We start from the raw sequence: 27,992 nt of genomic DNA, 5'->3' as shown, positions 1-27,992 counted from the left end.
CTCACGGGTCCCCAAACCCCAAACCCACCCCTGTGCCCCTCACCTCTTGGGGTGCCCCATCCCCACCTGGAGCACCGAGTGCCACCTCCAGGAATTCCTCGGACACCTCCAGAGACGGGCACCCCAAACCTCCCTGGGCAGTTCCAAAGCCTGACCCCGCTTTTCCATGGGCAAATTCCAGCTGCTGCCCAGCCTGGCCGTGCCCTGGTGCCCCAGCTGGGAGGCGGGGGCACTCACCTTTCCCTTGGCATTGCCCGTGTAGATGTATTCCCCTCTCCTGTCGAACGAGGCCACCACGTTGAGGTCGGAGTCGTCGTCCACAGGCAGCACCACGTGCTTGGAGTCTGACAGGGTCAGCATCACCGGCGCCGACTTCATGGGACACACCAGCACCCTGTTCCTGCAAGGGAAAGCTTGGGAATTCCCTCTCTGGGAAATGATTCCCACATTTAGAGGAAAAGCAAAAAGCACCGGTGTGGATCAAGGAATGCAGGATACTTCGATTTTTGTTGTCTTGTTTTTGGTACTTGGACAGCAAAATGATGTCAAGTTGGGGTTTACTTTAATTTCCTTTCCCTCTCCAAGTCTGTGCAGCGGTTTTAAAGCAGAGGAGACATTTCCACACTCATCTCCAGGCGCTTCCTCCCAAACCCGATCCCAACACAACCCCACAACCCCAACGATTCCTTTGGGAAACAGAAGAAAATCCAAAGAGCCGCTGGTTCCACCCCACTGGGAGCATCCCCCGCTTTTCCCACTGCACTTACTGGTCCCGGGGGTGGTACTGGACTTTGAGGATGGGCGAGGGGAAGCGGAATCTCTGGTCACAGTCCCCGGACAGAACATCCCACTGCGACACGATGTTGTCGGTGGAGGCACTGACCAGTTTGTGCCCATCCCGGCTCCAGCTGCAGCACAGGGAGGCAATTCCCGGTAAAGTTATTCCTTAAAAGTGTCAAACACAGCCGGGAGGGGGGAAAGGAGCAGGCTCAGAGGGAATTTGGACAGCTTTGGAAAGAGCCTGGCAGGCAGAAAGTCCTTAGGGAAAGTGCAATTCCTGACAAAAAGCATGGAATCACGGAAGGGTTTGGGGTGGGAAGACCTTAAGGGTCATCCTGCTCCCACCCCTGCCACGGGCACGGACACCTCCCCCCATCCCAGGCTGCTCCGAGCTGGCCTTGGGCACTTCCAGGGATTCTCTGGGAATTCCATCCCAGCCCCTCCCCACCCTCTCAGGGAAGAACTCCTTCCCAAGATCTCCTTCAGCCATTCCCGCTTATCCCAACTCCCCCTCCAGCTCTCCCGGAGCCCTTTAAGGACCAAAAGAACCCAAAGCTCCCCGGGAGCCTCCTCTCCCTCTCCCTCTCCCTCTCCCTCTCCCTCTCCCTCTCCTCTCCCCTCGCAGCCCCAGCTGTCCCGGCAGGGCCGCTGCAGCCCCGCAGCACCGGGGACAAGCCGGCCGTGCCCGGTGCCGGCGGCAGCAGCAGCGCGGTTCCGGCGCTCACCACAGCGAGCACACGGGGTGGATGTGGGCGCTGATGATCTTGGCGATGCCGCGGGTCAGGAAGTCCCAGATGACGATCCTGCCGTCGTTGCAGCCCACGGCGAGCAGGGTGCCCCAGCGGTTGAAGGTGCACGTCAGGGCCATGCTGATGCAGTCCAGGGTCCCGTCGGCCTCCTGCGGGGAGAGCGCAGCGCCCGCGCCCGGTCAGGCCGCCCCCGCCGCCGGGGGAGAGCCGGGGGAGAGCCCGGGGACGGCTCCGGGGGCGGGGAGCGCGGTTACCTCGGGGTAGTTCTGGCCGAAGGACTCTGCAAAGGAACGCGAAGGCAGCGGCTGAGCGAGCGGGGCGGCCCCGCCGAGCCCCCGCCCGGTACCGGGACCAGCCCCGGAGCCGCCCGGCTCAGCCACCCCCATTCCCGGCCCCGCCGTCCCCGGTCCTGCCCCGCTCCCAGCTCCACTCCCATTCCCAGCCGCGCCACCCCCTGATTCCGTGCCCGCCCCCGTTCCCATTCCCATTCCCATCCCATTCCCGTCCGCACCGAGCAGCTCCAGGTTCATCGCGCCGCCGGCCCGCCCCCGCCGCCCCCCGCTCCCGGCTCCCTCCCCATTCCATTCCCGCCTCCTGCTGCTCCCGCAGCCCCCCGCTCCCATTCCCATTCCCGTTCCCGTTCCCGCTCCCGTCCGCACCGAGCAGCTCCAGGTTCATCGCGCCGCCGATCCCGCTCCCTCCGCTCCCGTCGCCGAAGGACCCCGCGGGGGACCTGCCCGAGCCCGCGCCTCGCCGTTCGCCTGACAAACCGCCGCTCTTTTCCTCCTCCCCGGCCGCGGCTCCCGGCGCCTCCCGGCCCGGCTCCGCCCGCCCCTCCCGGCGGCCACGGGGCGCGGCGCCGCTCGCTGCCGGCGCGGCGGCGGGGCCGGGAATGGGCAGCGGGGATCAGGCAGCGCCGCGGGCAGCCCCAGCGCGGCGCGCAGAAGGGGCCGGGCGGGCCCCGCGGCCGCGTAGAAAGGTTCCGGGAAGGGGGCAAGCAGCCGGCAGGGGGCGACAATAAAAGGGCGAGAATAGTTAAAATAATAATTATTCCAATAATTAACTAAAATCCAAAGGGGAAGCTGGGCCCTGGCGGGTATTGCAGCGTCTCGTTCACGCGCTTTAACTCCTTATGTTTTCCCCATCCCAGCCCTGCTCCCTCCGGCGGAGAACACGGAAAACACCTGGAGCAGGTTTGGAGTCAGAGCTGGGAGTGGAAAAATTCGGGAATTCTGGAATGGTTTGGGATGGGAGGGAGCTTAAAATCCTCCAGGGACAGGGACAGGGACACTTGCGCTATCCCAGGGTGCTCCAACCTGGCCGTGGGCACTTCCAGCAGCGGCTGCTTTTGGAAAAAAAGAATAAAATAAAGAGGAATAAAATAAAATAATGGAAAAGACAGGGGGAAAGAAGGGGGGAAAAAAGGGGGGGAAAGAATAAAATGAAATTAAATTTAAAGGAAAAATAAAATAAAAATAAAAAATAAAATAAACAAAATAAAACAAAATAAAACAAAATAAACCAAACCAATTCTTAGTGGTGCTCATTTAAGGGAAGGGTTGTGGCTCCAGGCAAGGCAGGGGCTGCTCTTCCCATTCCCAAATTCTGCAGCCAGGGGTGGGACGAGAGCTCGGCCCCACTTTGGATTGAAAAACCTGGAATCTTTTCCCATCGAATGCTGATTCCCTCTTTCCCTTGCCGGGGGTTCAGGGATGAAAAGGGGCCGGGGAAGCTCCCAGCTCCAATCCAGGCAGGCAGAGGAGCTTCCCACATTCCACCTGCCAAAATTCCCAACCCCCCCAAAAAACCAAAACCCCAAACCCCACACAGGACTCAGGGAAGCTCCAAAAAAGGCTTCAGGGAATTGTCTGGGATGGTGAGGCAGGAAAAGCTCTGGAATCGCAGACTCCGAGGTTTCAGGTTTATTCAGACATTTTTTATTTACACAAACGCCCTCCCGCCCTTCCAAGGCCTCCAAGCTGGGCTCTCCCGGTTTTCCAGAGGTTTTTCCCCTCCCAGGCCCGGTGGCACACGGGGTTAACGCTGTTCATGTGCCCGAGGGGTGCCCGGGGCAGGGAAAGTGGGATTGGGCTTTGGAAAAGTGGGGGAGGGCTTGGCCCAGCAGCTGGGTGGGGATGGGAGAGCTGGGAATGCCAGAGGGGGATGGATCCATAAAATCCACCCTGGGAATGCCAGAGGGGGATAATGGATCCATGAAATACACCCCAGGAATGCCAGAGGGGGATGGATCCATAAAAACCACCCTGGGAATGCCAGAGGGGGATGGATCCATGAAATACACCCCAGGAATGCCAGAGGGGGATGGATCCATAAAAACCACCCTGGGAATGCCAGAGGGGGATAATGGATCCATGAAATACACCCCAGGAATGCCAGAGGGGGATGGATCCATAAAAACCACTCTGGGAATGCCAGAGGGGGATGGATCCATGAAAATCCACCCCAGGAATGCCAGAGGGGGATAATGGATCCATGAAATACACCCCAGGAATGCCAGAGGGGGATGGATCCATAAAAACCACTCTGGGAATGCCAGAGGGGGATGGATCCATGAAAATCCACCCCAGGAATGCCAGAGGGGGATGGATCCATAAAAACCACTCTGGGAATGCCAGAGGGGGATGGATCCATGAAAATCCACCCCAGGAATGCCAGAGGGGGATAATGGATCCATAAAAACCACCCTGGGAATGCCAGAGGGGGATGGATCCATGAAAATCCACCCTGGAATGGCAGAACAGGGGTTGGATCCATAAAATCCACCCTGGGAATGCCAGGAGAGGCTGAATCCATAAAAAAGCCATGCTGGGAATGCCAACACAGGGATTGGATCCAGGAAAACCACTCTGGGAATGGCAGCAGAGGCCGGATCCATCCCAAGCCCGCCGGGAATGCCGGCACATCGCACACGGGAGGAACACAGGGGAGGAACACAAAATAAAGCCGGGATTTTCTCTCCATCCAAAGCTCCCGAATCCATTTTTATTGCACAACGAAAGGAGAAGATTCCCACTAAAGCAGCCCTGCGTCCCCGGCCCTCGGCCACGGCAGCTGGAATTTCCAACCAAGGAATTCCACCTTCCTGCGCTGCTTTCCCGGGAATGCCAGGCCCCGCCCATCCCCTGGGAATTCCAGGGAGAATTCCCAACTCCCTCCCGGAGTCCCCAAGGGGCGTTTCCTGCTCCCAACTCCACCCCAAACAATGCAGGAGGCAAACTGGGATCTCCAGGAATTTGGGAAAGACAACCTTGCCCAGGATCCCCCTCCTTCCCTATCCCCATTTGGTTTTTCTTTCCAACCGAATTCCAGCCCTGGAGTGAATCTCAGGAGAAGGAGGAAGGATCTTTCTTCCCTCCAACTCTCAAGAAAAGCTGGGGAAAAACAAAATCCTAATTTTTAAAAATATTCCTGTCCAGACTTCACCCAATTTAAAACTGCCACGACCTTTCCCGTTCATTCCAAGCCCCAAATCCCGACCGAAAAGGAATTTTGGCACTTTTCCCACGGGAAAAATCAACCATTGGAAGGACTTTTTGTGCTGCTACAAAGTGGAACCTCAGAGGAGCCGAGCGTGGAAGCGAGAGCAGGTTTCTCCAGCCATTCCAAGAAATCTTAGGAAGCCGAAGGAGCGGGGAAAAAAAAGAGGAGGAAAAGCTGGGATTAGGGATCAATAGCTTATCCAGGCGGGGTTTTGCAAGTCCCCGGAGTAAAACACGGAAGCTTCGCTCCTGTCCATGTAAACATTTCCAGTGGTGCAGCAGCTCCTTGGAGCTTCCCAACACTTCCTTATCCTAAAGTTTGGTGCCTTTTTTCCTTCCTCTCCGAGCGCTCTGGAATTCGTGCCGCTGCCTGAGGAGCGGGATCCTTATCCCGGAGAGCACGGGAAGGCTTTTCCCATCGCACGGATCCCACGCCAGGCTCGGGGGGGAATTGGCAGAGTCCCCTCTCAGTCCCAAGGGTTTGGGTTTTCCCCGCCTGGGCTGCACAATTCCATTGGGATAACGGGCTGGGATTGGGATGGAGCCCTCAGCCCCCTCCCCGAGCCACCTCTGGCTGCTCCTCCCTGTCCCGCTCGGGGCCGGCACGGAGCCCCCGGCAGAGGCAGGGCTGGAATTCCTCCCCCCCCCCCTCTGCAATTCCCAAATCCGGCCGCGCTTCCCGCTCAGGTGGAGTCATCCAAGCCTTTGTTGGGATGCTCGGAGCCGGCCCTGCAGAGCCTGTCCATGATTCCCTGGAGCATGGGCTGCACGATTCCCAGGAGAGGCCGTTGGGAAGAGTCCCCGTCCCAGCAGGCTTCCATCAGCTGCCAGCACTCCTCGTCAAACACCGGGAGACGCTCCGGACGAACCCCTGGAAAACACCCAGGGATCCATAAAAAACCACCCCGGGAATGCCAGGAGAAGCTGGATCCATAAAAAACCACCCTGGAATGGCAGAACAGAGGTTGGATCCATAAAAAACCACCCTGGGAATGCCAGGAGAGGCTGGATCCATAAAATCCACCCCAGGAATGCCAGGAGAAGCTGGATCCATAAAAAACCACCCCGGGAATGCCAGGAGAGGCTGGATCCATAAAAACCACCCTGGAATGGCAGAACAGAGGTTGGATCCATAAAAAACCACCCCAGGAATGCCAGGAGAGGCTGGATGTGCACAAATCTACACTGGACAAGAGCTGATCGAGTGAAAAAGGGAAGATTTGGATGGGATTTTGGGAATAAATGGATCAAAAACTCCTGAAGCAGCAGGAGCAGGACAGGGATCGTCCCCTTGCACTGGGGAGGAACTGGGATTGGATTCCTGGGTCCAGTTCTGGCTCCTCAGATCAGGGACGACATTCTGGGCCTGGAGCGTGTCCAGGGAAGGGAACAGAGCTGGGAAAGGCCTGGAGAGTCCTGAGGGAGCTGGGAAAGGGCCTGGAGAGTCCTGAGGGAGATGGGAAAGGGCTGGAGAAATCCTGAGGGAGATGGGAAAGGGCTGGAGAGTCCTGAGGGATTTGGGGGGGCTCAGCCTGGAGCAAAGGAGGCTCAGGAGGGGCCTTGTCATTCCACAGCTCCCTGGCAGGAGGGGGCAGCTGGGGGGGATTTGGGATTTGCTCCCAGGGAACAGGGACAGGAGGAGAGGGAACAGCCTCAGGCTGGGCCAGGGGAGGCTCAGGTTGGAATTTCGGCAGGAATTTCCTCATGGAAAGGGCGCTCAGGCCTTGGCAGGGGCTGCCCAGGGAGGTTTGGAGGTGTCCAAGGAGTTCCTGGACGTGACACTCAGCACTCAGGGCTGGGATCAGGCCCAGCTTGGACTCGATGATCCCAGAAACATTTTCCAACCTCAGGGATTCTGGGATTTTTCCCTTTCACCTCTCCAGCAGCAGAATAAAAGGGGATTTTCCCAGCACCTGAGGCGTTCCCAGAGCCCAGCCCAGCCCAGGTACCTCTCCTGACGTTGTTCCACAGGTGATCTTTGCTCGCACACCTCTCGAAGGCCTCGGGTAACTTCACGTGGCCCGAGCACAGGTACCAGAACAGGATCCCAAAGGCATAAACATCCACGGAATTGTCGTATTTCCCTGGGAGAAAAAAAAAAAAACCCACATGGGATCAGCAGGGAAAATCCCTGGGAGCTGGGCAGGCTGAGAAGTGATTCCAGTGTCCTGCTGTCCCAAATTTAACCCTGAATTCCATAGCAGGGAGGCAAAACTTGTGTGCAATAACAGGGCAGGAGTTGGGATCAAGGTCAGGCTTTTCCAATTCCCAGGATTTATAAATTTAAGATGTCCCAGGAATTCCCAAACCGGAGCTCGGGTGTATTCCAGAGTTAAACACCAACCCCTGGGAGGTTCAGCTCTGTCAGAGACAAACATCAGCCTCCCATCCCAGAAATGTGGGATTTTTCCTAAATTCACACCAATCCAGCTGCTCCATTGGATCCCAACCTTATCCAAGCAGGGACAGCTCTGACAGACCAGAAGGATTCTGGAAAAATGGGATTGGAACTTCCCAGTGGTTCTAAAACTCAGGAAAAAGCCTCGGAGCAGCTGCCAGAATTCCCAGTGAACCCAAACTCGCTCCACAAGGCACGGACAGCCTGGGAATTCCTCACAGGGAATCCTTCCTGGAATATTTCCCTATGAAAACCAAGGATCTCCAGCTTCCCCCTAACTGATCATTTACATTACTAATTGCAAGGGTGTTAATTACCTCAGCAGAGCTGACCAACCCCATCGCTCTCTGCCAAGAGCCAGGCTTAAAACACAGGAAAAGCCCCCAGCAGGCACCGAAAGCAGGGAATTCCCCAGGGTTAAAAGGGCCTCACGAGCAACTGAGAGCTGAATTCCAAGGAATTGCCCACAGAATTCCAGGATTCAGGGGGGTCCTACCTGTGAAGAGCTCGGGAGCCATGTGGATGGGGGTGCCCACAATGCTGCCGGACATCATCGCCTCGGGTTTGCAGAACCCCAAATCCGTGATTTTGGCCCGATTCTTTTTGTCCAGCTGAGGAAAAAGGCAGAGGCAGGCAGGTGAGCAGCACGTTTCTCCCAGAAAACATCGATTTTTGGGATCAGTTTACACCATGAGGGCTGAGCACCTGCTTTGAACTCATTTTCTCGGGTTTCCTGGCTGCTCTGGGGCATTTCCCTGGAGGCACCTGGGGTGTGGCTGGGATTTAAGGGCAGCAGGAACTGGAAATCCTCCTCCTGGCTGAGGCTGGCTGCACTCCACAGGAGTCATTCCCTGCTCCCCTTGCCCCAGGCTTCCAGCCAGGAAAGGAGGCAGGGAAACCTCCTTAAAACATCCCGTGTGGGGGAAGCTATTCCTTCACTTGGAGCTTGGGGTTTTTCTGCACTGAAAAGGCTCTGGGATGAGGAAGAGGCAGGGATTTTCCTTACCAGGACGTTTTTGAGTTTGATATCCCTGTGCACCAGCCCCTGGCTGTGCAGGTAGCGGATCCCTTCCACCACATCCAAGGCAATCTGCAACCGTGGCTCCAATTCCAGCCCAGCCTGAGGGGGAAAAAACCACAGATTTCACACCTTCAAGTTAACTTTGGCCTCCTCTTCTTTATCAAAACACTGAAAATTGAGCAATTCCAGCTTCGTTTTACTGATTAATTTTAAGGTTTTTTATATTAGAGAATTTGAGGGATTTTTTTTGTTTTAAATTAGAGCAGCACAAGTTTGGGTTGGAAGGGAGATTTAAAGCTCATCTTGTCCCATGGGCAGGGACACTTCCCACCGAACCAGGTCGCTCCAAGCTCTGTCCAGGGATAAAACAAACACAAAATATGAATTTAATAACAGAATTTGGCACCTTCAGCCCTGTGTAGAGGTCCCTGTGCAGCCTTTCCATGATCAGCAGCACAGCAATGCTGGAGCCTCCTCCGTAGCCGTAATCGATCACGGACCCGTGCAGGTGCACGAGCCTCTCGTGGGACTGCAGGGACCTGCAGAAGGTTCAGCACAGAAAATTTGGGCTCATTTTTCATCCCTGTCCCCCACCCCAGGCCAAGGAAGAAGCCCCAGAGCTGCAGCTTCAGCACAACAGCAAAAATTCCCAGCACAACAAAAACGCCGAGCGCAGCTCAGGGCACAACAACCTCAGCTGTCTGAGCCAATTAAACTCAAAACCAACAACAACAAAAAGCCCTTTTAAAGGTTAGAGCTCCCAAAAAAAGCCCCACTCTTCTCTCAGCTGCCTGTGCCTGCAGCTGGTCACTGCTGCTCTCGGCACTGCAGAGCCATCCTGGGCTTTTTTGGGGATTCAGACGGGAGCAGGAGAGGGAAAAGAGGGAGGATTCCCCACCAGGAACCAGGGGAGGAGAACTGCTGAGTATCAGAGGCTGTAAATTGTGCTTCATTCTGAATTTGGGCAGCAGAGCATCAGACTGAGGCGGGAAGGAGCAGCTCTGCCTGGCACAGCCCAGGCGTCCTGCCCGGCTTAGGGACAGCTGAGCATTCCAGGAGCTCAAATCCCGGATTCCAGAGCAGAACTGCAGCAAACCAGGGCCTGGACGTGGCACTCAGAGCCCTGGGCTGGGTGACAAGGGGGGGGCATGAGCCACAGGCTGAGGGCTTTTCCAGCCTGGATGATCCTGGGAAACCCCAAGGAGCTGCCTGTGGGATGGGGGGAGCACTCAGGATCCACACCTCATGTAGTGAAACTCCAGCGCCAGGTCGTTCCAGTGCTTCTCATCCGGAGGGACGACGGATTTGAGGGCGCAGGGGAAGTGTCCCCCCCAGCTGTCACACAGGTACACCACCCCGTACTGGCCTCGGCCCAGCTCCCTGCCCAGCTTGGGCTTCCCTGCAAGGCACAAATCCCTGGAATCAGCCCCCAAATCCACGTTTTTTCCCTGCTGCACATTCCCAGGGAGCATCCAAGTCAGAGGTGCCACTTGGAGCCTGGAATCTGGAGTGAAAAATCCAAGCAGGCTCCCACTGCTGCCTGGAGAGGAGGGAGAGGGCAGGAAAACATTCCCAGGGGGATCCTCACCGTGCAGCAGCACATCCTGCAGGGATCTGCTCTCCAGGGAGAGCCGGGCCAGCCGAGGAGCGTGGTCCTTCCTCACCTTCAGCCACAGGTCCTCTGTCCTCTCCAGCCGGCCAGAGTGGCCGTCCTCCAGCTGCAAGGGACACCACACACTCACCGGGAATATTCACGGATGCTTTATACATTTAACACACACAGCTCGACTTTGGGGAGGTTCTGGGGGCCTTGGCAAGTCTGGTTTAAAAATAAAACCCCGTATTAACGTTCCCATCAGCTCTCCCTGGAGAGCAGCTGCACCGAAGAGCACAAACTGCTGCTTGAGCTGTCCCTGCAACCAAAATCGCTGTTTGCCAGCCCGAGTGCAGAGCTGCCGGGCAGCTCCTGCCGGGCACTGCCCCCTGACCTGGCGCAGGGAGGCCGCGAAGGCCTCGTGGGAGCTGTTGAGGCGCGTGCGGAACTGGCTGCAGATGCTCTTGGCCAGTTTGGAGGCGCTGAGGCTCTCGATGGCGTCCTGGGCCACCTTCCTCTTCCAGTCGCTGGTGATGGCCGGGGGGCTGACCCACGTGATCCGCTGGATTATCTGGGAAAAGGGAAAGCCAAGGATCCGTGGATTGACTCTGCTCGGATTCCGTGCGGGAACGGTCGCCGTGCACGGAGCTGGGCTGAAGAATCACTTTGATTCATTATTTACTAATCATTTAGTTCACTAATGATTCACTCACAGGGTGGGGAGGCCCTGGACCAGAGAATCCGTGGCCGCCCCATCCCTGGGAGGGATGAAGCTCCCCAAGAGGGAGCTTGGAGCAGCCTGGGATAGAGGGAGGTGTCCCTCGGAATGGGATGAGCTTCAAGTCCTTCCCAACCCAGCCCAGCCTGGAATTCTGGAATATTTAATTTAATTATATTGATTAAATATTTATTTTAAAGCAAACCCCTTCTTCAGTGGGGTTCTTCCTGTTCTGGAGGAGCACGGGAATGATTTGAAGCATTTGGAAACTCCAGTTTTAGGCGATTTGGGGTTGTGGGGTTGGGTTTAGGACCATTCCCTCTCCTCCCCCCGGAGCAGATGAGATTTGCTCGGTTTGGTTTCCAGTTCTGGCTGTTAAAGCTTTGATCTCTCTGAAATTCCTGCTCTGAGCTGGGGATGAACTTCATTCCCTCCTTTGGGGGGATGAGGAAGGAGAACACGACGTTCCCTCAAATAATTGCTGGAGTGGGAACAAACTCCGGATTCCTCCTTCTCCCTTCCCAGGACAGGGATCCACACGGGATCCTGCAGCTTCTAATGAGGGCTGAGGCAGAGCAATTTAATTACCCACTAATTACAGCAAGTGCTGCATCCAACACCTGGAATTGCCACACCCTGATGAGGTCCAGGAAAAAGCTGCTTCCCTGGAGATTTTGGGAACACCTCTCCCTGATTTTTAGGACACTGTTGTGCTCAATCCCCTCTGCATTTGAATCCTGGAATCCCAGAAGGGTTTGGATTGGAAGGGATTTGAAAGTTGATCCCATCCCACCAGCCCAGCTTGCTCCAAGCTCCATCCAGCCCGGCCTGAGGCACTTCCAGGGATGGAAATCCACGGGAATAAACTCACAGCTCCCGGAGCCTGAGCCCAGAGTGAATTTAGGGAGCAGCTGGGAGGATTTTTTGCTCCACAATTAACTTTTCCAAGTGTCCATACCTGTTTGATCTGCTCCCACAGCATCCTGGTCACCGTAGAGCCGGAGTGGAAAGTGACTTCCACGTGATAAGCTGCATTGAGTATCTGGAAAGCAGGGAAAAGAGGAAAAGATGGGAATTCTGCCAGCCAGGAGCTTTGCTGGAGCCTGTGAAAACGGCAAACTTCGTGTTCTGCGGGATACTCCACGAATTACTTGGAGAACTGATTTCCTGCGTCACCTCTGGGGTGTTTCTAGGCTGTGATTTGATTGTTTTTTACAGATTTAAGGAAAATTGCACTGTTAACCCCCCCATGGCTGCATCAGCAGCCTGGATTCCCACACATTCCCGAGCTGCTTCCCTGATTTCCCTGCCTCCATCTCCCCCCCACCTTCCCAGAGCAGGACAAAGCCACCACCCGAGGAACATTCCAGAGCCACCCCAGCACCTGTTTGAGATAATTGCTCGTGATGTGCACGGAAACATCCTTGGGCTTCTCCAAACTCCTGGCGGGATGCACGGACACCTCCCAGGACTCCTCCAGGCTCTTCAGGCACCTCTCCAGAGTGCCCACGAAGCTCTCCCGCAGATAATCCACGGAGCTGATCAATTTGTTGGCCACGGCTTGGTTGAGCCTGGAAATGATCAGCTCCTGGATCTGTTTGATGCAGCATTTGATGTCCCTGGAGCTGACGGGCTCCCCGTTCTCGGGGATGATGATATCTGCACAGAAAGAAAGGAAAAGCGGCCTCTGGAGCTGTTTGGGTTGGAATAAGCCCAGCTGAGGGCTGCTCGGAGGAGCCCCAGCCCAAGCTGCCCCAAATTGGGTATTTTTAGTATTTTATCCAATATTTATTAGTCTTCTTTTCTCCAATATTTATTCTTTTTCCCAATATTTATTCTTATTCTTTTCTCCAATATTTATTCTTCCTCTTTTTCCCAATATTTATTAGTCTTCTTTTCTCCAATATTATTTATTACTCTTTTAGCCAATATTTTTTATTCTTTTAGCCAATATTTATTCTTATTTTTTCCAATATTTTTTATTCTTTTCTCCAATATTATTTATTACTCTTTTCTCCAATATTTATTCTTATTCTTTTCTCCAATATTATTTATTACTCTTTTCTCCAATATTATTTATTACTCTTTTCTCCAATATTTATTCTTATTCTTTTCTCCAATATTATTTATTACTCTTTTCTCCAATATTTATTCTTATTCTTTTCTCCAATATTATTTATTACTCTTTTCTCCAATATTATTTATTACTCTTTTCTCCAATATTATTTATTACTCTTTTTCCCAATATTATTTATTCCTTTTCCCAATATTTTTTATTCCTTTTCCCAATATTTTTTATTCTTTTAGCCAATATTTTTTATACTTTTTCCCAATATTTTTTATTCCTCTTTTCCCCAATATTTTTTATTCCTCTTTTCCCCAATATTTTTTATTCCTTTTCCCAATATTTATTCCTTTTCCCAATATTTATTCCTTTTCCCAATATTTTCTATTCCTTAATATTTATTCCTTTTCCCAATATTTTTTATTCTTTTTCCCAATATTTATTCCTTTTCCCAATATTTTTTATTCTTCTTCCATCCAACATTTATCAGCACTCTTCCATCCCAGACTCCAACCATTTCACCCACGAGCCTCCCCATCCCCAACCTCTCCCCTCATCCCTCACCCACCCCACCCTCAACAGAACACCACCAACCCCAAACCCTTCACACCCCAACCCCGCTCCTCCTCCTCCCACCCCTCTCCACGCGGGAATCACCTCGGAATTCCATGCTGGCAGCATCCTCCAGCAGCTCCTCCTTCATGCTGCCCAAGGTCTCCACGATCATGTCCTTCATCTCCTCCTGCTTGCGGTTGGCGATGCCCATGAGCGACTCGAAGAGCTCGTTCTCCTTGCGCCGCGTGTACTGCAGCCGCTTGGGCGTGATCTGCAGGTCGCGCTGCATGTCGAACGCCTGGTTGATGAAGATGTTCAGGCAGCGGCAGTGAACCTCGTTCAGCCTCGTGGCCGCCTCCACCAGGTGTTTCTGCAGCACCTGCCTGCAAAAAGAGCTCAGCAGCCGCAGTTTTTCCGGCTGCTCCGCCAGCACGGAGCCGGCGGCGCCGCACGAGCTGCAGGGGCTCAGGTATTCCAGGTGCAGCAGCTGGAAGTAAAGGGAGGATTTGTCCTTGTCGGGTTTTTTGGGAGAGATCAGCTCGCTGCCGGGCTCGGGCACTCGGAAGAAGAAGATGGGGAGGGAGAATTTTTCCTTGATTTCCCGCAGCTCTGTCTCATCCGACGGGGACAGCTGGGGCTCGCTGATGGCGAAGGTGACCACGGGCAGCACCTGGTTCACAAACTCGGCCAGGGTGGCTTCAGCTGACTGGAACCCCCGGCACGGAGCCACCACGATGTCCACTTCCTGCGGCAGGGAAAACCAAAAGGACAAGGTTTGGAGTGGTTTTTTTCCCGTGGAAAAACGCCCTGGGATTCATTCCCAAAGCGAAAAAAACCAGAGCTCTACAAAGCAGATCTGGGGTCTCACCTGCAAGGCTGATCCCTGACTCCAAATTCCTTGTTTTGCTTTGGAATTTTAGGCCAGTTTAGGATAAAGCTCAGAACAAGTGTCCCAGGAAAGAGCCAACATGGAAAAGGTGGAATTTTTTACCATGGGAAAACGCCCTGGGATTCATTCCCAAAGCGAAAAAAAATTGAATTCTTCACAGCAGATCTGGGGTCTCACCTGCAAGGCTGATCCCTGACTCCAAATTCCTGATTCTGGGCCAAATTCTTTGGAGTTTTGTCCTGAGTTTTATCCTAAACTGGGCTAAGTGTCCCAGGAAAGAGCCAGAACGGAAAAGCTGGAATTCTTTAGGTTATCCCTGCTCCATTTTGCACCAAGCCTCCCTTGACACCTCCAAGAGCTGCCACTTCCTGAGGCAGGAAAGAATAAAAACCAGAAGGTTTGGAGAGGTTTTTCCATGGAAAAACACCCTGGGATTCATTCCCAAAGCGAAAAACTGGAATTCTTCACAGCAGATCTGGAGTCTCACCTGCAAGGCTGATCCCTGACTCCAAATCCCTGATTTTGTACCAAAACTTGATGCAAAAACTTGGAATTTGAGCCCAGTTTAGCACAAAACTCAGGACAAGTGTCCCAGGAAAGAGCCAGCATGGCAAAGCTGGAATTCCTGAGGTTATCCCTGCTCCATTTCTCAGCAGCCCTCCCTCGATGCTTCCCAGAGCTGCAGCTTTCCCAGTTTTCCACGTCTTTCCCAACAGCAGGAAGCACCACCCGACCCCTGAGGCACCAAGGGAAAGGCAGCACAGCAACCAATTCCCAGGAATTTGCAGCCAGCGGGAAGGGACAGCTGCGATTCCCTCCAAATCCGAGGAAAAAGCTGCAAGGTGGATTTTATTCCGTTGTTTTCTCACTGCTCCAGCCTCACTCCGCTGCTGGACGGGGCCACTTTGGGATCTGCTTCCTCCCCTCCCAGGGAAGGAGCCTCTGGATGTGCAGGAACAGTGAGAATTCCACGTGTCCCTCCTGAAAGAAGGGATGTGAAAGGTTTTTGGGAATTTCAGAGCCGTCTCTGGCTCCTGAGAGAGGTGATCATTGAGGATTCTTCCATCGTTTTTCCTGACCGTGTCTTCCATCCCAGGAGCTCCCAGGAAGCTCCTCCCATCCCAGAATTCTCTGGAGCTGATTCCAAACCTTGCCTGGGATGCACAGAAGGGGATGTGCAGGGCTGCAAAATCCACCGGGACCCAAAATTCCATTTCAAACCTCCAAAATTCCATGTCAGACCCCTCAACATTCCATTTCAAACCCCTCAAAACCCGACATCAAACCCCTCAAAATTCCATGTGAAACCTCCAAATCCCATGCCAGGCCCCCAAAATTCCATGTCAACTCCTCAAAATCCTATGTCAAACTTCCAAATTTGTGTCAAACCCCCAAACTTCTGTGTCAACCCCTCAAATTTCTGTGTCTAACTCCCAAATTTCTGTGTCTAACCCCTCAAAATTTCTGTGTCTAACCCCTCAAATTTCTGTGTCTAACCCCCAAAATCCCGCCTCAAACCCCCAAAATCCCCGTGTCAAGGCCCATGAGTCACCAGAACCAAAGGAGGAAGCCAGAGCTGTCTCCAGGAAATGGAAAAAACCCAACACCCACAACCCCCAACCCCTGCTCCTGCTGCTCCCGAAAAACCCTTCCCGAGGAGAATTCCAAGGATATTTCTCACCCACCACCTTTTTTTTTGGCGGGGGGGGGGGGAGTTGTTTTCCAGCTCACAAATGTCCTACAGGAGTTGAAGCAGCTCTTAAGGATCAAGAGAATATGGGGAATACCTGTGAGTCACAGGATTCCCGGGATTTTTGAGCTGGTTCCCACAAGGTCACCCTGCTGTAAACACCCCGGGGCTCTCCTGACAGAGCTCTGGGCATGGAATTGTTCTCCAGGCGCTCCATCCCTGTTTTCCTTCACTAAAATATCCAAACTTCCCACACAGAAAGAGAGATCGTGGAAAATCCTGAGGTGGAAGAACCCCCCAGGATCACAGAACAATCCCAAAATCCCACCCTGCACATCCCTGGGAATGTTGTCCAACCATTCCTGAAGCTCTGGAAGGTTTGGAACAGTGACCATTCCATGGGGAGCCTTTTCCAGGGCCTGACCCCCCCCCTCTGGGGGAACTTTTCCCTGATATCCACCCTCAGTTTCCTTGGGATCCTCTCAGAGGTCACGGGGAGCTTGAAGAGGAAACCACACGGATGTTCTGTGTTCTCATCCGTGGATTCCAACCCGCAGTTCCTGGAGGATCCCAGCACCCCAAAGAGGAAGGAAAATCAGGGACTGAGCAGATCCTGACCCACATTAACTCCATGAATTCAGTGGGATTCCAGCCTGCAGTTCCTGGAGGATCCCAGCACCCCAGAACCCCAAAGAGGAAGGAAAATCAGGGATCAAGCAGATCCCAGAACCCCAAACAAGGATGAGAATCAGGGATTGAGCAGATCCTGACCCACATTAATTCCATGAATTCAGTGGGATCCAGCCTGCAATTCCTGGAGGATCCTGGCACCCCAGAACAAGAAGGAAAATCAGGGATCGAGCAAATCCTGACCCACATTAATTCCATGAATTCAGTGGGATTCCAACCCACAGTTCCTGGAGGATCCCAGCAGCCCAGAACCCCAAAGAGGAAGGAAAATCAGGGATTGAGCAGCTCCCGCCCCACAGTAACTCCGTGAACTCATGGGGATCCCTCAGGGCCCGCCGGAGGGTGCCTGGTTATTGAACCCCCAGAGAATTCCTCTTTCCAAAGCAGTTTAAAGCATTCCTTGGCTCCATCCCAAGGAGCCGTGTCCCATTTTCCCAGGCTCGGGGCACTTTAATCACTGTTTGCTCAGCGAGCTGAGGTGCTGCAAACCCAAATCTGGGCCCTTTTCACCCAAATCCCTCCTCAGACGACGCCTGCAGGCCCAGCTCCGTCTTTTCTTGCTCCAATTCCGTATTTTGCCTTCCAAGAACAGCCTGTGACTCACCCCAGTCTGACAGCTCCTGTTTTTATTCCATTCGGGAGCTCATTCCGTGCCTCCCTACTCAGCTGAGCCACTTTTAGGCCCCCACATTCCACTTGAAGCTCTTTTTGTTTGGTTTTACACAACTTCCCCCACCCAGTTTTGCTGAAATCCCACCCATTTCTTCTGTTTCCATGGGGATCTGAGGGGGGGAAAAGTTGAGTCACCAAGAGAATCCCACAGCTGCACCTCTGGCATTCTCCAAAATCCCACATCAAACCCCCAAAATCCTGCCTCAAACCCCCAAAACTCTGTGTAAAATCCCCAAAATCCCGCCTCAAACCCCCAAAACTCTGTGTAAAACCCCTAAAATCCTGCGTCTAACCCCCAAAATCCTGTGTAAAATCCCCAAAACCCTGCATCAAACCTCCAAAATCCTGCCTCAAACCCCCAAAATTCCGTGTAAAATCCCCAAAATCCCACCTCAAACCCCCAAAATTCCATGTAAAATCCCCAAAATCCAGCCTCAAACCCCCAAAATTCCATGTAAAATCCCCAAAATCCAGCCTCAAACCCCCAAAATTCCGTGTAAAATCCCCAAAATCCCGCCTCAAACCCCCAAAATTCCATGTAAAACCCTCAAAATCCCACGTCAAACCCCCAAAATTCCATGTAAAATCCCCAAAATCCCGCCTCAAACCGCCAAAATTCCATGTAAAGTCCCCAAAATCCTGCCTTAAACCTCCAAAATCCTGTGTCTAACCTCAAAATCCTGTGTCTAACCCCACTGGATCAGGGAATTTCATTTTTCCCAAAGAAACCGTGAGGTGCCCACACTCCCCACGTTCTTTTCCTGACCGTGAACTCTTCCCCTGGAAAAAATCCATCACAGTTTTGCTCCAGAAATTAGGGAAAAGCAGGACTTCCCTCGGAGCTGTTCTGCAGCCCCAAAATCTTGGAGAGGATCCAAAAAAAACCCCAAAAAACCTCCATTTCTGGAGCCAAATTCCTCTGGTTCCAGAAGCTCAGTCCAGGCCTAGCAGAGCTTTGCTTAAACTTAGGCTGAGCAGAAGGGTGGGATAATCCAGGGCTTGGAACAACAGCCCAAGCTCCTGGAGCTCCACAGGAATTCCACAGGAATTCGTCCCCACCTGTAAAATTCATCATCCTCTCCTGTTAGCCATAAAAAAAAATCCCAAATCTCTCCTTCCTTCAGCCCTTGAATTCCCATCGGGAATCCTTGGGAATCCGTGATTCGCTCTCCCTCTCCTCTGGAAGAGTTTCTGATTCCAGCAGCCCTTTTGAATTCCACCTGAGGAGTTGTTTTCATCTAAACGTCCCCAAACTATCCGAGGCAGCACAGAGGGATCTCTGTGGCTCCCAGGAGAGCCGAGGGAGGGCTGCAGAGAACCTGAGCTGGCCCGGGGCAAGAAAAACAAAGAAATCTCCAACTATAAATCCCCTTTTCTGCCTGGCAAAGCAGGATCTGGGAAGAAGATGCAGGCCAGGCGTTTCTTGGCCGAAATTTGGGGGAAAAAGGGGATGTCCCACACATAAATAGGGAATTTCTGTCCTTTCAGAGGGCGCTGGGAGCCAGCAAGGCACTAAAATTGCCCCGATCTTGTTAGGACAGGCTTAAATTTAGGTTTATCAAATGTATTTCCAGCTGGGCCTTCACTTTTTGCTCAATTCCAGTATCCAGAACAGAACTCCCTGGATGTTTCCTTGCTCAGGTGTGGAGCTCCTGCTCGTACTCGGGCGAGAACAGAGCCTCTCTCTGCACTTAATTTCTGTTTAGGAATTAATTAACTGGGAACTGCCTCCCACCTTCCTGCTCCGGACAGGCTCAGGACTGAGTTTAGCTCCTGTTTTCTTTTAAAAAGTCCTAAATCCAGCTTTGAAAAAACCTAAACCATCGCTTCCCATGAGTTAAAACTGAGTTTAGCTCCTGTTTTCTTTTAAAAGACCTAAACCCAGCTTTGAAAAGACCTAAACTGTCACTTCCTGTGATTTCAAACATTCCTGTGCTTGAGAATCGGCTTTGGCAGGGCCAGAAAGGGACCAGGGCAGTGCCACCCCAAACTCTGCACGGACCAGGGCAGGGACAGTGGCAGTGCCACCCCAAATTCCACACGGACCAGGGCAGGGACAGTGGCAGTGCCACCCCAAATTCCACACGGACCAGGGCAGGGACAGTGGCAGTGCCACCCCAAATTCCACACGGACCAGGGCAGGGACAGTGGCAGTGCCACCCCAACCTCCCCACAGACCACGGCAGGGACAGTGGCAGTGCCACCCCAACCTCCCCACAGACCACGGCAGGGACAGTGGCAGTGCCACCCTTACCTTGAGCAGCGCGCAGGGCAGCATCACCTCCAGCTCGGCCGCCCTCTGCGCGGGATCCTCGGCGTCCGCAGCCACCTGCAGGTCCTCCTCGGGGATGGTGTCCCAGTGCCCGCTGTGCGCCGCCAGCGCCTGCACCAGCTCGTACTGCCCGGGCAGTGCCAGGCTGAGCCGCGTCTGCGCCCCGTGCGTGAAGCGGACGCGCCGCCGCCCGCAGCGCTCCTCGCTGCCGCCCTGGGCGCCGGGCAGCAGGCGCTGGCCCAGCAGGGCGTTCAGCAGGCCGCCCTTGGCGTTGCAGTTCTGGCCCAGGATCAGCAGGCACGGCTGCCAGCTCACCGAGCGCTGCAGCTGCTCCTCCTCGTGCCGCGGGAACGAGACGGGGCCTGCGGGGGGGACGGGGCGTTAGGGCGGCGTGGGAGAGGGGGCACAGCGGGACCGGGGCCCCGCAGCCCCGGCACGAGCCCCGGGAGGGAGGGAATGTGCTGCTGGATGCTGAAGTGCCCGCTGTGCCAGCGCGGGGGTGCACGGCGGGGCCGTGGCCGGAGAGCCCTCAAAAGAATTCAGCATTGTCACGGGATCCCGGAATGAAGCAGGATGGAAAAGAGCTTTGAGATCATCAAGTCCAACCTAGGAATCACGAAATCCCAGAATCCCAAAATCATGGAATCACAGAATCCCAAAATCACGGAAACCCAGAATCCCAGAGTGAACCAGATTGGAAAAGACCTTTGAGATCATCGAGTCCAGCCCATGAATCATGAAAACATGGAATCCCAGAATCCCAAAATCACGGAATCCCAGAATCCCACAATCACAGAATCAACCATGGAATCCCAGAATCCCAAAATCATGGAATCAATCACAAAATCCCAGAATTGCAAAAATCCCAAAATCCTGGAATGAACCAGGTTGGAAAAGACCTTTGAGATCATCAAGTCCAGCCCATGAATCACGAAAACATGGAATCCCAGAGTCCCAAAATCCCGGAATCAATCACGGCATCCCAGAATCCCCAAATCCTGGAATCATGGAATCCCACAATCACAGAATCACGGAATCTCAAAATCCCACAATCCCAGAATCACGGAATCCCACAATCACGGAATCCCAGAATCAATCACGGCATCCCAGAATCCCAAAATCAATCCCAGAATGAACCAGGTTGGAAAAGACCTCCGAGATCATCATGCCCAACCCAGCCAACGGGCTGGGACGGTTCCCTGGTGTTCCAGGAGGCCCAACGGGTTTAGGGCCCCTTCCCAACGGGGTTTAGGGCCCCTTCCCAAAGGATTTAAGGCCCCTTCCCAACGGGGTTTAGGGCCCCTTCCCAAAGGATTTAAGGCCGCCTCCCAAAGGATTTAAGGCCGCCTCCCAAAGGATTTAAGGCCGCTCCCCAACGGGGTTCAGGCTCAGCTGTACAGAACGTTCCTGCCCCACGTCAGAAATATTCAGCCAAGCCCGGATCAGCGACAGTTCCACCCCCACTCCCAAACACCCGGCACTTCCCAAGGGTCCCGCTGCACCAAAATCCAGGACCGTGGCTATGAAAAAGCAGGAAACCCTCCAGGGATTGGGGGGGGGAAAAGGGAAAATAGCAAAATTCCTTCTGCACAGCAGCAGAGAAGAGCGAGGCTGCTGAGAGGAGCTGCAGGAGGAGCAGCAGCAATTCCCTGGGACGAACAGGATCCTCTGGGAAGAGGCAGCATTCCAGCAGCCCGGGAAGGGATGAGCCCCGGGGAAGGCACTCTGCCGACAGCCAGAAGGTTCTGGAGCAGCCTCAAACCCAACCAGCTTCCCTCCCTGGCAGCTCCAACAATAAATAAACACCTTCCCTGAGCTGGCGCAGTTTGCCAGGGACTGGTTTTGAGAGGAGGAAAGGAAATTACTCAACAGCTGCCGCTTTCTGCAGAGCTGCCTGTAATCACCCTCCTTACTCACCTTCCCTCTCTGCAGCATCGCCGACGAGGAATTCCAGGGGCAGTGGCATGGAACAACTCCCTGCACTCAGCCGGCTGCGGTAATTCAGGCTCAGGAGTGAGTTTAGCTCCTGATTTCTTTTTTAAAGAGTCCTAAATCCAGCTTTGAAAAGAGCTAAACCCAGCTTTGAAAAGACCTAAACCCAGCTTTGAAATTCAGCTTTTCAAAGACCTAAACCCAGCGTTACCTCGTGCCCAGCAGCAGAACAACTCTGACAGCACCAAAAGCATGGACACCAACAAATTCCTCATCTGCTTCAGGAACACGAAATTCCACGGGCACACAGCCCAGGAATGAAGAGAGAAACGGGAAATGGAGCCTCCAGTCCCCAAAAATTCCCATTTTGAGAACTACAAAGCACCAGGACGGCCCCGATCCCGGCAGGAACAGCAGGGGTTTTACGGGGAGGGTGCTGCTCCACCAGGGCTGTTAAAATTCCTTCCATGAGTCACTTTCTGGCAGCCCAAAGGGCCTCAGCCCCAGGAAAACAGGATCCTCCCCTCCACCGGGATCCTCCTCACACTCCAAACCCAGTTAAAGCGATCCTACCACACCTCCTGCTCCTCGGCCTGACAGTTTAATCACTCCGGTTTAATTAAACGCAGCCAAATTTGGAGCAGCGCTTTGGGTAGTCTTAGACCAGCCTAAAGCTTAACACCCTGCCTAAGGTTTGCCTTCCCCTCAAACAGGATTTTGGAGGAGTTTTTCCACTCTGAAACGAAGGAAAAACCCTCTTTGCGGCTCAGCAAAGCCCTGTCCTGCACCTCTGGCCCACACGAGCGCAGATCTGCGCCCCGAATTCCCCCTAAATCTGGGAATGGTGAAGGGAGGAATCGCTGCTTGAAGTGTGATTTTTGGAACACATCGAGCGACCCAAGGGGCTGGAAGGATCTGGAAAAATCCCACAAGCAGCACATCCCAGCCCTCGTCTGCAGGAAGAGGGATGGCTTTGATCTGGGGACGTCCATCGGATCCTCCCCTGGGATTCAGACTCCCAAGCATGAAAAAAGCGATTCAGGGAGGGCTGTGCAGGCAGAGCCTCTTCTCTGTCGAGGTTTTTGAAGGGAAAAGAGGCAGCAGAGATTCCTCTCCTCATTCCAGGCAATTTGTGGATCCTTAATTCCAGGGGGGAAAAAAAAAAAAATCGCGGAGCTACAGCAGCTTCATTGAAATGATTGAGGAATTGTTTATATGGATGTGTAAATGGAATCCTGGGATGGTTTGGGACACATTCCCCTATCCCAGCATGCTCCAGGCTGCCTTTGGACACTTCCAGGGATGAGGCAGCCACGGATTCTCTGGGAATTCCATCCCAGCCCTTCCCCAGCCTCATAGGGAGGAATTCCTTCCTATATCCCATCTAAACCTTCCCCTCCTTCAGCCCGAGTCCATTCCCTTTATCCACGTGAAAATTCCCCTTCCAGCCTTCTTGGAGCTCCTTTGGATACTGCAAAACTGCTCCAAGGTCCTCCCAAATCCATCTTTTCTCCAGGATCTGGGGTTAAAATTCCTTTTAATCCAAGCTTAAAGGTTCAAACACCTTTCCTAAGGTGCTCCCAAATCCATCTTTTCTCCAGGATCTGGGGTTAGAATTCCTTTTAATCCAAGGTTAAAGATTAAAGGTTCAAACACCTTTCCCAAGGTGCTCCCAAATCCATCTTTTCTCCAGGACCCGGAGTTAAAATTCCTTTTAATCCAAGGTTAAAGATTCAAACCCCTTTCCTGCATTCCCACACCCCACGATCAGCACGGACACAGATCCGGGCAGGGAAGGACCTGGCACAAAGCAGGATCAGAACTTCCCAAAGGGAGTGCTGTCCAACCATTCCTGAAGCTCTGGAAGGTTTGGAACAGTGACCATTCCATGGGGAGCCTTTTCCAGGGCCTGACCCCCCTCTGGGGGAACTTTTCCCTGATATCCACCCTCAGTTTCCTTGGGATCCTCTCAGAGGTCACGGGGAGCTTGAAGAGGAAACCACACGGATGTTCTGTGTTCTCATCCGTGGATTCCAACCTGCAGTTCCTGGAGGATCCCAGCACCCCAAAGAGGAAGGAAAATCAGGGACTGAGCAGATCCTAACCCACATTAATTCCATGAATTCAGTGGGATTCCAGCCTGCAGTTCCTGGAGGATCACAGCATCTCAGAACCTCAAACAGGAAGGAAAATTAGGGATCAAGCAGATCCCAGAACCCCAAACAAGGATGAGAATCAGGGATCGAGCAGCTGCTGCCCCACAGTAACTCCATGAATTCAGTGGGATCCAGCCTGCAGTTCCTGGAGGATCCCGGCACCCCAGAACCCCAAAGAGGAAGGAAAATCAGGAACTGAGCAGATCCTGACCCACATTAATTCCATGAATTCAGTGGGATCCAGCCTGCAGTTCCTGGAGGATCCCAGCACCCCAAACAAGGATGAGAATCAGGGATCGAGCAGATCCCGCCCCACAGTAACTCCAAGAATTCCCAAAGGGACGGAGCGACATTCCCGTGCCCACAGGAGCCGTGCCAGGGCTCGGAGCCCGTGCTCCATCCCGGATCCGTGTGCTGGGATCGGCCATGTGACGAACACTTCAAACCCCAGCGCCGCGTGCATCCCATGAATTCCCCGGGATGAAAGGAGGCCTGTCCAGGGAACAAGGGCGGCTCTCACCAGGACTCCTCTCCAAATCCGCTCAAACGCTTGGAGAACAACCTCAGTTTGGATTTGTGGAATCTATGGAAGTTCTATTTGTGGAATCTATGGAAGTTCTAAGCGCTGCCTGATCCCTGTTCCAGCACTTTGATGGCCCCACACGTTGTTATCCCATTTTCCACGGTGCCCAAGGACAGCCAGACCCTGTTATCCCAAATATTGAGGGTTCCCCAAGGATTCCTTTCATCTCCCTGAGGAGTTATTCCACAAATCCCACCCCAGCCAAGCTCTCCGCTGCTCTCAAATCCAACTTTTGACTCCCAAAAGGAGCCGTGGTCTTTAGGGGATCCCGATGCTGCCAGCTTGGCAGGAGAGGTTGGATTTATGGAATCTATGGAAGTTCTAAGCGCTGCCTGATCCCTGTTCCAGCACTTTGATGGCCCCACACGTTGTTATCCCATTTTCCACGGTGCCCAAGGACAGCCAGACCCTGTTATCCCAAATATTGAGGGTTTTCCAAGCACTGCTGCCATTTCTGAGCTGCTGCCGTGACTTCCAGCAGGCTTTGACCACCTCAGCACATTTGTACAGCCTGAGGTGGCCAAAGCCGGCCTGGAGCAAGCTGGGACAGCGGAATGTGTGGGGCTGGATGGGATTTAAGGTCCTTTCCAACCCAAACCAGTCTGGAATTCGAAACAAACCCGATTTAGTTCCACATCTGCACAGAGGTGTTAACTCCAGCAGAAAACAAATCCAAAGAATTCCAACTTCAGCCGCTCCAAAGGCTGCGGAACCAAATTCCATCCTCCGAAGCTCCTTGGGAAGTGCCGCCTTTCATCTCCCTGAGGAGTTATTCTACAAATCCCACCCCAACCAAGCTCTCCACTACTCTCAAATCCAACTTTTGACCCCCAAAAGGAGCCCTGATCTTTAGGGGATCACAGTGATGCCAGCAGAGCAGTCACACCTGAACAGGACAGAGCCCTCAGTCAGCAGAGATCAGCAGGAAAACGCCTCCAAACCCTCTGGATAACTCCCTAAAAAATACATTTATTTAGGGAAGCTGAGCTCAGGGCTTTCCCCTATGACACAACATTAAGGGAAGCCCCAGTTGCTGCCCAAAACTCTGGGGGATTTTCTCAAAAATTCCTCAAACAAAGCAAAAGAAACCTGCAAACCCCTCAGGCTTCCAGGGCAGAGCGTTCAAACTGTTACAGAGCACCGGGAACAACCCCAATTAGCTGAAAATCAATTGATTTTTGGATTTTTCCTTAGTGCCTTGAGCTATTTTATACTGCGAGCTCTTCTTTCCAGCTTGGTTTTTACAGCTCCCCAAGAACCCAAAAACCTCGAGGATTGTCACAACCCTCGAGGAAAACATTCCCAAAAGGCAATTCCTGCCTGGGAAGAGCTGGAGCACAGACAGGATTCTGCTGACTCCCTCGGAAGGGCAGACAGAGCAAACAAGACTTTCCCTTCCCTCACAAACAGTAGCTGCAAGGCAGTGACTGCCCTGGGATTCCGCTGAGTTCTGCTACCAGGAGTAACCTCAGAGTAACCATCTTTGAGTGATGGATGGAGAGTCTGTCACCCTCCGAGCAGGGAAAGAGAGAAATAAAAGGATTTATTTGCTGCCTGAAGCGCCAGCCCTGGCTCTGCTGAGGGGTCAGGGCTGCTACTCAGCAGATACTCAGCAAATACTCAGCCCTGTTTGTGGCCAGAGCAGCCCAGGCTGCGTTGGGAAGCTGACCCAAAGGGAATTTGGATCAGCTCTGCAGGTGCCTCACAGGCAAACCCTTCCCGTCTGTTTGGTTTCCAAGACATCCACGTTTGCTCCCCGGGTTTATTTGCCCATTCCAAGCCCCGGGTGTTGTGTCCCGTCCACTCCACTCCGCATTTCCCTTTGTGTTGCACAAAACTCACCCTGCAGAAGTCCTTGGACAAAATTCCTCTCCCTTTGGTACCGCCTAGAGGGTGGATTCTGAGAAAAAGTCAAGGAAAACCGTGCTCCTTAAACCTTCTGACACCTAAAGATCTCCCCAGGGGAAGAAGGACACCTTCCACTATCCCAGTTTGATCCAAGCCCCGTCCAGCCTGGCCTTGGGCACTTCCAGGGATCCAGGGGCAGCCACAGCTTCTCTGGGAATTCCATCCCAGGGCCTCACCACCCTCACAGGGAAGGATTTGTTCCCAAAATCCCATCTAGCCCTGCCCTCCGGCACTCCATCCCTTGGAAACCTTCCCTCTCTTTCTCATCAGCTCCTTCAGGTCACCCCAAATCCTTCTCTTCTCCAGGCAGAACAACCCCAAACTCCAACATCACAGGTTCACCTGTCCTGGCTCTGCCCCTTCCCAAAATCTCACTCCCCACCCAGCCCAGTGAGAGGGAGAAGCAGCCACTTCCCAAAATCCTGCTGGTGTTCCCAACACCTTTCCATCTACAACTCCACAGCACCACAAGGGGAAGATTAACCCCAAGTCAGCCAGAAACACCCAGTGTTTTTTTTTAACACACAGACAGAAAAACTCAACACTTCAAACACAGAACCACAACTTGGGAGCACGAGACAAGCAGGGAGAAGAATCCTGGTCAAGTAGCCAAGAGATGACTCAGGAGGCGCTCGGGAATGAATGGAGATGATCTTTATGGGTGCTTCACGTCACACCAAACTCCTCTCACAAGACAGTCTTATGGGAAGACCAAGTCCTGCACGTGGCAGGAGAGGTCCCACCCGCAGCTCTTGTTTGTCAACAGCAGCAGATGACCAGAGAGCCGCTGAATGAAGCCACTCTTGGCACGCAACTCCGGGACAAGCAGGCCCCAGGGAACGCCAGCCCCTCATCCCACCCGCTCCAGGTGCTGCCTCTTCCCAGCCGCCCCTCCCTGCGGGGCTGCAGGTGGGGGTCAGGGAGAGGGTCCCCATCATCAAACCAAGGGATATCCTGAGCTGGAAGGGACCCACAGGGATCACGGATGCAGCTCCTGGCCCTGCCCAGACACCCCAAAATCCCCCCCTGGGCATCCCTGGCAGCGCTGTCCAAGCGCTCCTGGAGCTCTGGCAGCCTCGGGGCCGTGCCCATTCCCTGGGGAGCCTGGGCAGTGCCCAGCACCCTCTGGGGGAACATTTTCCTCATATCCTTGCTAAATCTCCCCTAAATCACCCCCTGCCCTCCACGCTTCACCCCAAGAAGCCTCTCACACCCTCAAGGCACCCCCGGCTCTGGAACCCCCATTGGAGACGCCGCGTCCGCCCCCACGCTGGACACTTCGCTGCGCACCGCAACCCCCACAAGCACCCCCAGAGACCTCCGCTCACCCCCACAGACCCCTCACCCTCACCCCTCCCACCCCGGCGAGGCCTCCCCGGCCCCGCCCGCTGCGCTCCCCGCCCGCCCCCGCCCCTTTCTCACCGCCGTCCCCGGGACCCCCATCCCCATCGGAGCGGGGGCCGTCGCCGGCGGGCGCCGAGGCGAAGGGGTGTCCCTGGGAGTGTTTGACGTCGCGGAAGAACCTCTTGGTCTCTCGCAGGTTGTGCTGCAGCCGCGCCAGGTGCCGGTTGTAGTGGCCGAAGGAGCGGCAGAGCTCCCGCACGGCCCCGGCGGCACCCCGCCATGACGGGGCCCCCTCGCCCTCCATGTCCTCCGAGTCCGCCCCGCTATCCCCTCCCCACCGCGGGCCGCACTCGGGCCCTGCCAGGGCTGCCGCCGATTCCGGGAGGAACCTCCCCGAGGTTTTCCTCGCCTCCCGACCCCCCCCACCCCCCCGCCCCTCCCGCCTCCCCGACCCCCGCGGCCGCCGCCTTCTCCCG

General features: G+C 54.0%; 3 protein-coding genes across 15 annotated transcripts in view; all 3 read right to left on the bottom strand.

Moving 5' to 3' along the window:
- Nucleotides 1-2,279, bottom strand: part of RBBP5 (RB binding protein 5, histone lysine methyltransferase complex subunit) — a 37,294-nt gene extending 35,015 nt beyond the window's left edge. For 4 of the 10 annotated variants that reach the window (XM_039565166.1, XM_039565165.1, XM_039565168.1 and 1 more), the window contains exons 1-5: nt 2,189-2,278; nt 1,784-1,809; nt 1,506-1,678; nt 768-908; nt 238-400 (exon numbers count right to left, since the gene is read on the bottom strand). In XM_039565166.1, coding sequence (XP_039421100.1) covers nt 238-400; nt 768-908; nt 1,506-1,678; nt 1,784-1,809; nt 2,189-2,207 — 522 coding nt within the window. In that variant the 5' untranslated portion in view covers nt 2,208-2,278. Of the gene's footprint in view, nt 1-237; nt 401-767; nt 909-1,505; nt 1,679-1,783; nt 1,810-2,040; nt 2,070-2,188 lie in introns of those variants that run through there. The other 6 variants (XM_039565162.1, XM_039565164.1, XM_039565169.1 and 3 more) reach the window with 3 other exon arrangements.
- Nucleotides 2,280-3,436: 1,157 nt separating this feature from the next.
- On the bottom strand, nt 3,437-4,855 carry LOC120411263. Of its 3 annotated transcripts, XM_039565093.1 has the most exons (3): nt 4,192-4,855; nt 3,868-4,033; nt 3,437-3,708 (listed from the first exon to the last, which is right to left on the bottom strand). In XM_039565093.1, exons 1-3 carry the CDS (start codon nt 4,829-4,831, stop codon nt 3,567-3,569), a joined length of 948 nt encoding a protein of 315 aa, XP_039421027.1. In that variant the 5' UTR covers nt 4,832-4,855; the 3' UTR covers nt 3,437-3,566. The 3 variants fall into 3 exon arrangements, with proteins under 3 accessions (XP_039421027.1, XP_039421026.1, XP_039421028.1); XM_039565092.1 differs by having other exon boundaries at nt 3,868-4,855; XM_039565094.1 differs by having other exon boundaries at nt 3,437-4,033; nt 4,192-4,554.
- Nucleotides 3,444-27,911, bottom strand: DSTYK (dual serine/threonine and tyrosine protein kinase). 2 transcript variants are annotated; one of them, XM_039565089.1, is made up of 13 exons: nt 27,595-27,911; nt 19,576-19,955; nt 13,483-14,125; nt 12,145-12,419; nt 11,719-11,802; nt 10,437-10,613; nt 10,037-10,166; nt 9,691-9,847; nt 8,855-8,987; nt 8,434-8,547; nt 7,924-8,038; nt 6,979-7,113; nt 3,444-5,900 (listed from the first exon to the last, which is right to left on the bottom strand). In XM_039565089.1, exons 1-13 carry the CDS (start codon nt 27,818-27,820, stop codon nt 5,713-5,715), a joined length of 2,757 nt encoding a protein of 918 aa, XP_039421023.1. In that variant the 5' UTR covers nt 27,821-27,911; the 3' UTR covers nt 3,444-5,712. The 2 variants fall into 2 exon arrangements, with proteins under 2 accessions (XP_039421023.1, XP_039421024.1); XM_039565090.1 differs by lacking the exon at nt 27,595-27,911 and adding an exon at nt 21,511-26,296.
- Nucleotides 27,912-27,992: the final 81 nt, after the last annotated feature.

The sequence above is a fragment of the Corvus cornix genome, chromosome 26 (assembly GCF_000738735.6).
Source record: "Corvus cornix cornix isolate S_Up_H32 chromosome 26, ASM73873v5, whole genome shotgun sequence".
In the NCBI taxonomy this organism is placed as follows: Eukaryota; Metazoa; Chordata; class Aves; order Passeriformes; family Corvidae; genus Corvus; species Corvus cornix.
Note: the sequence above shows the minus strand (reverse complement) of the source record. Positions and strands in the feature narration are given on the sequence as shown.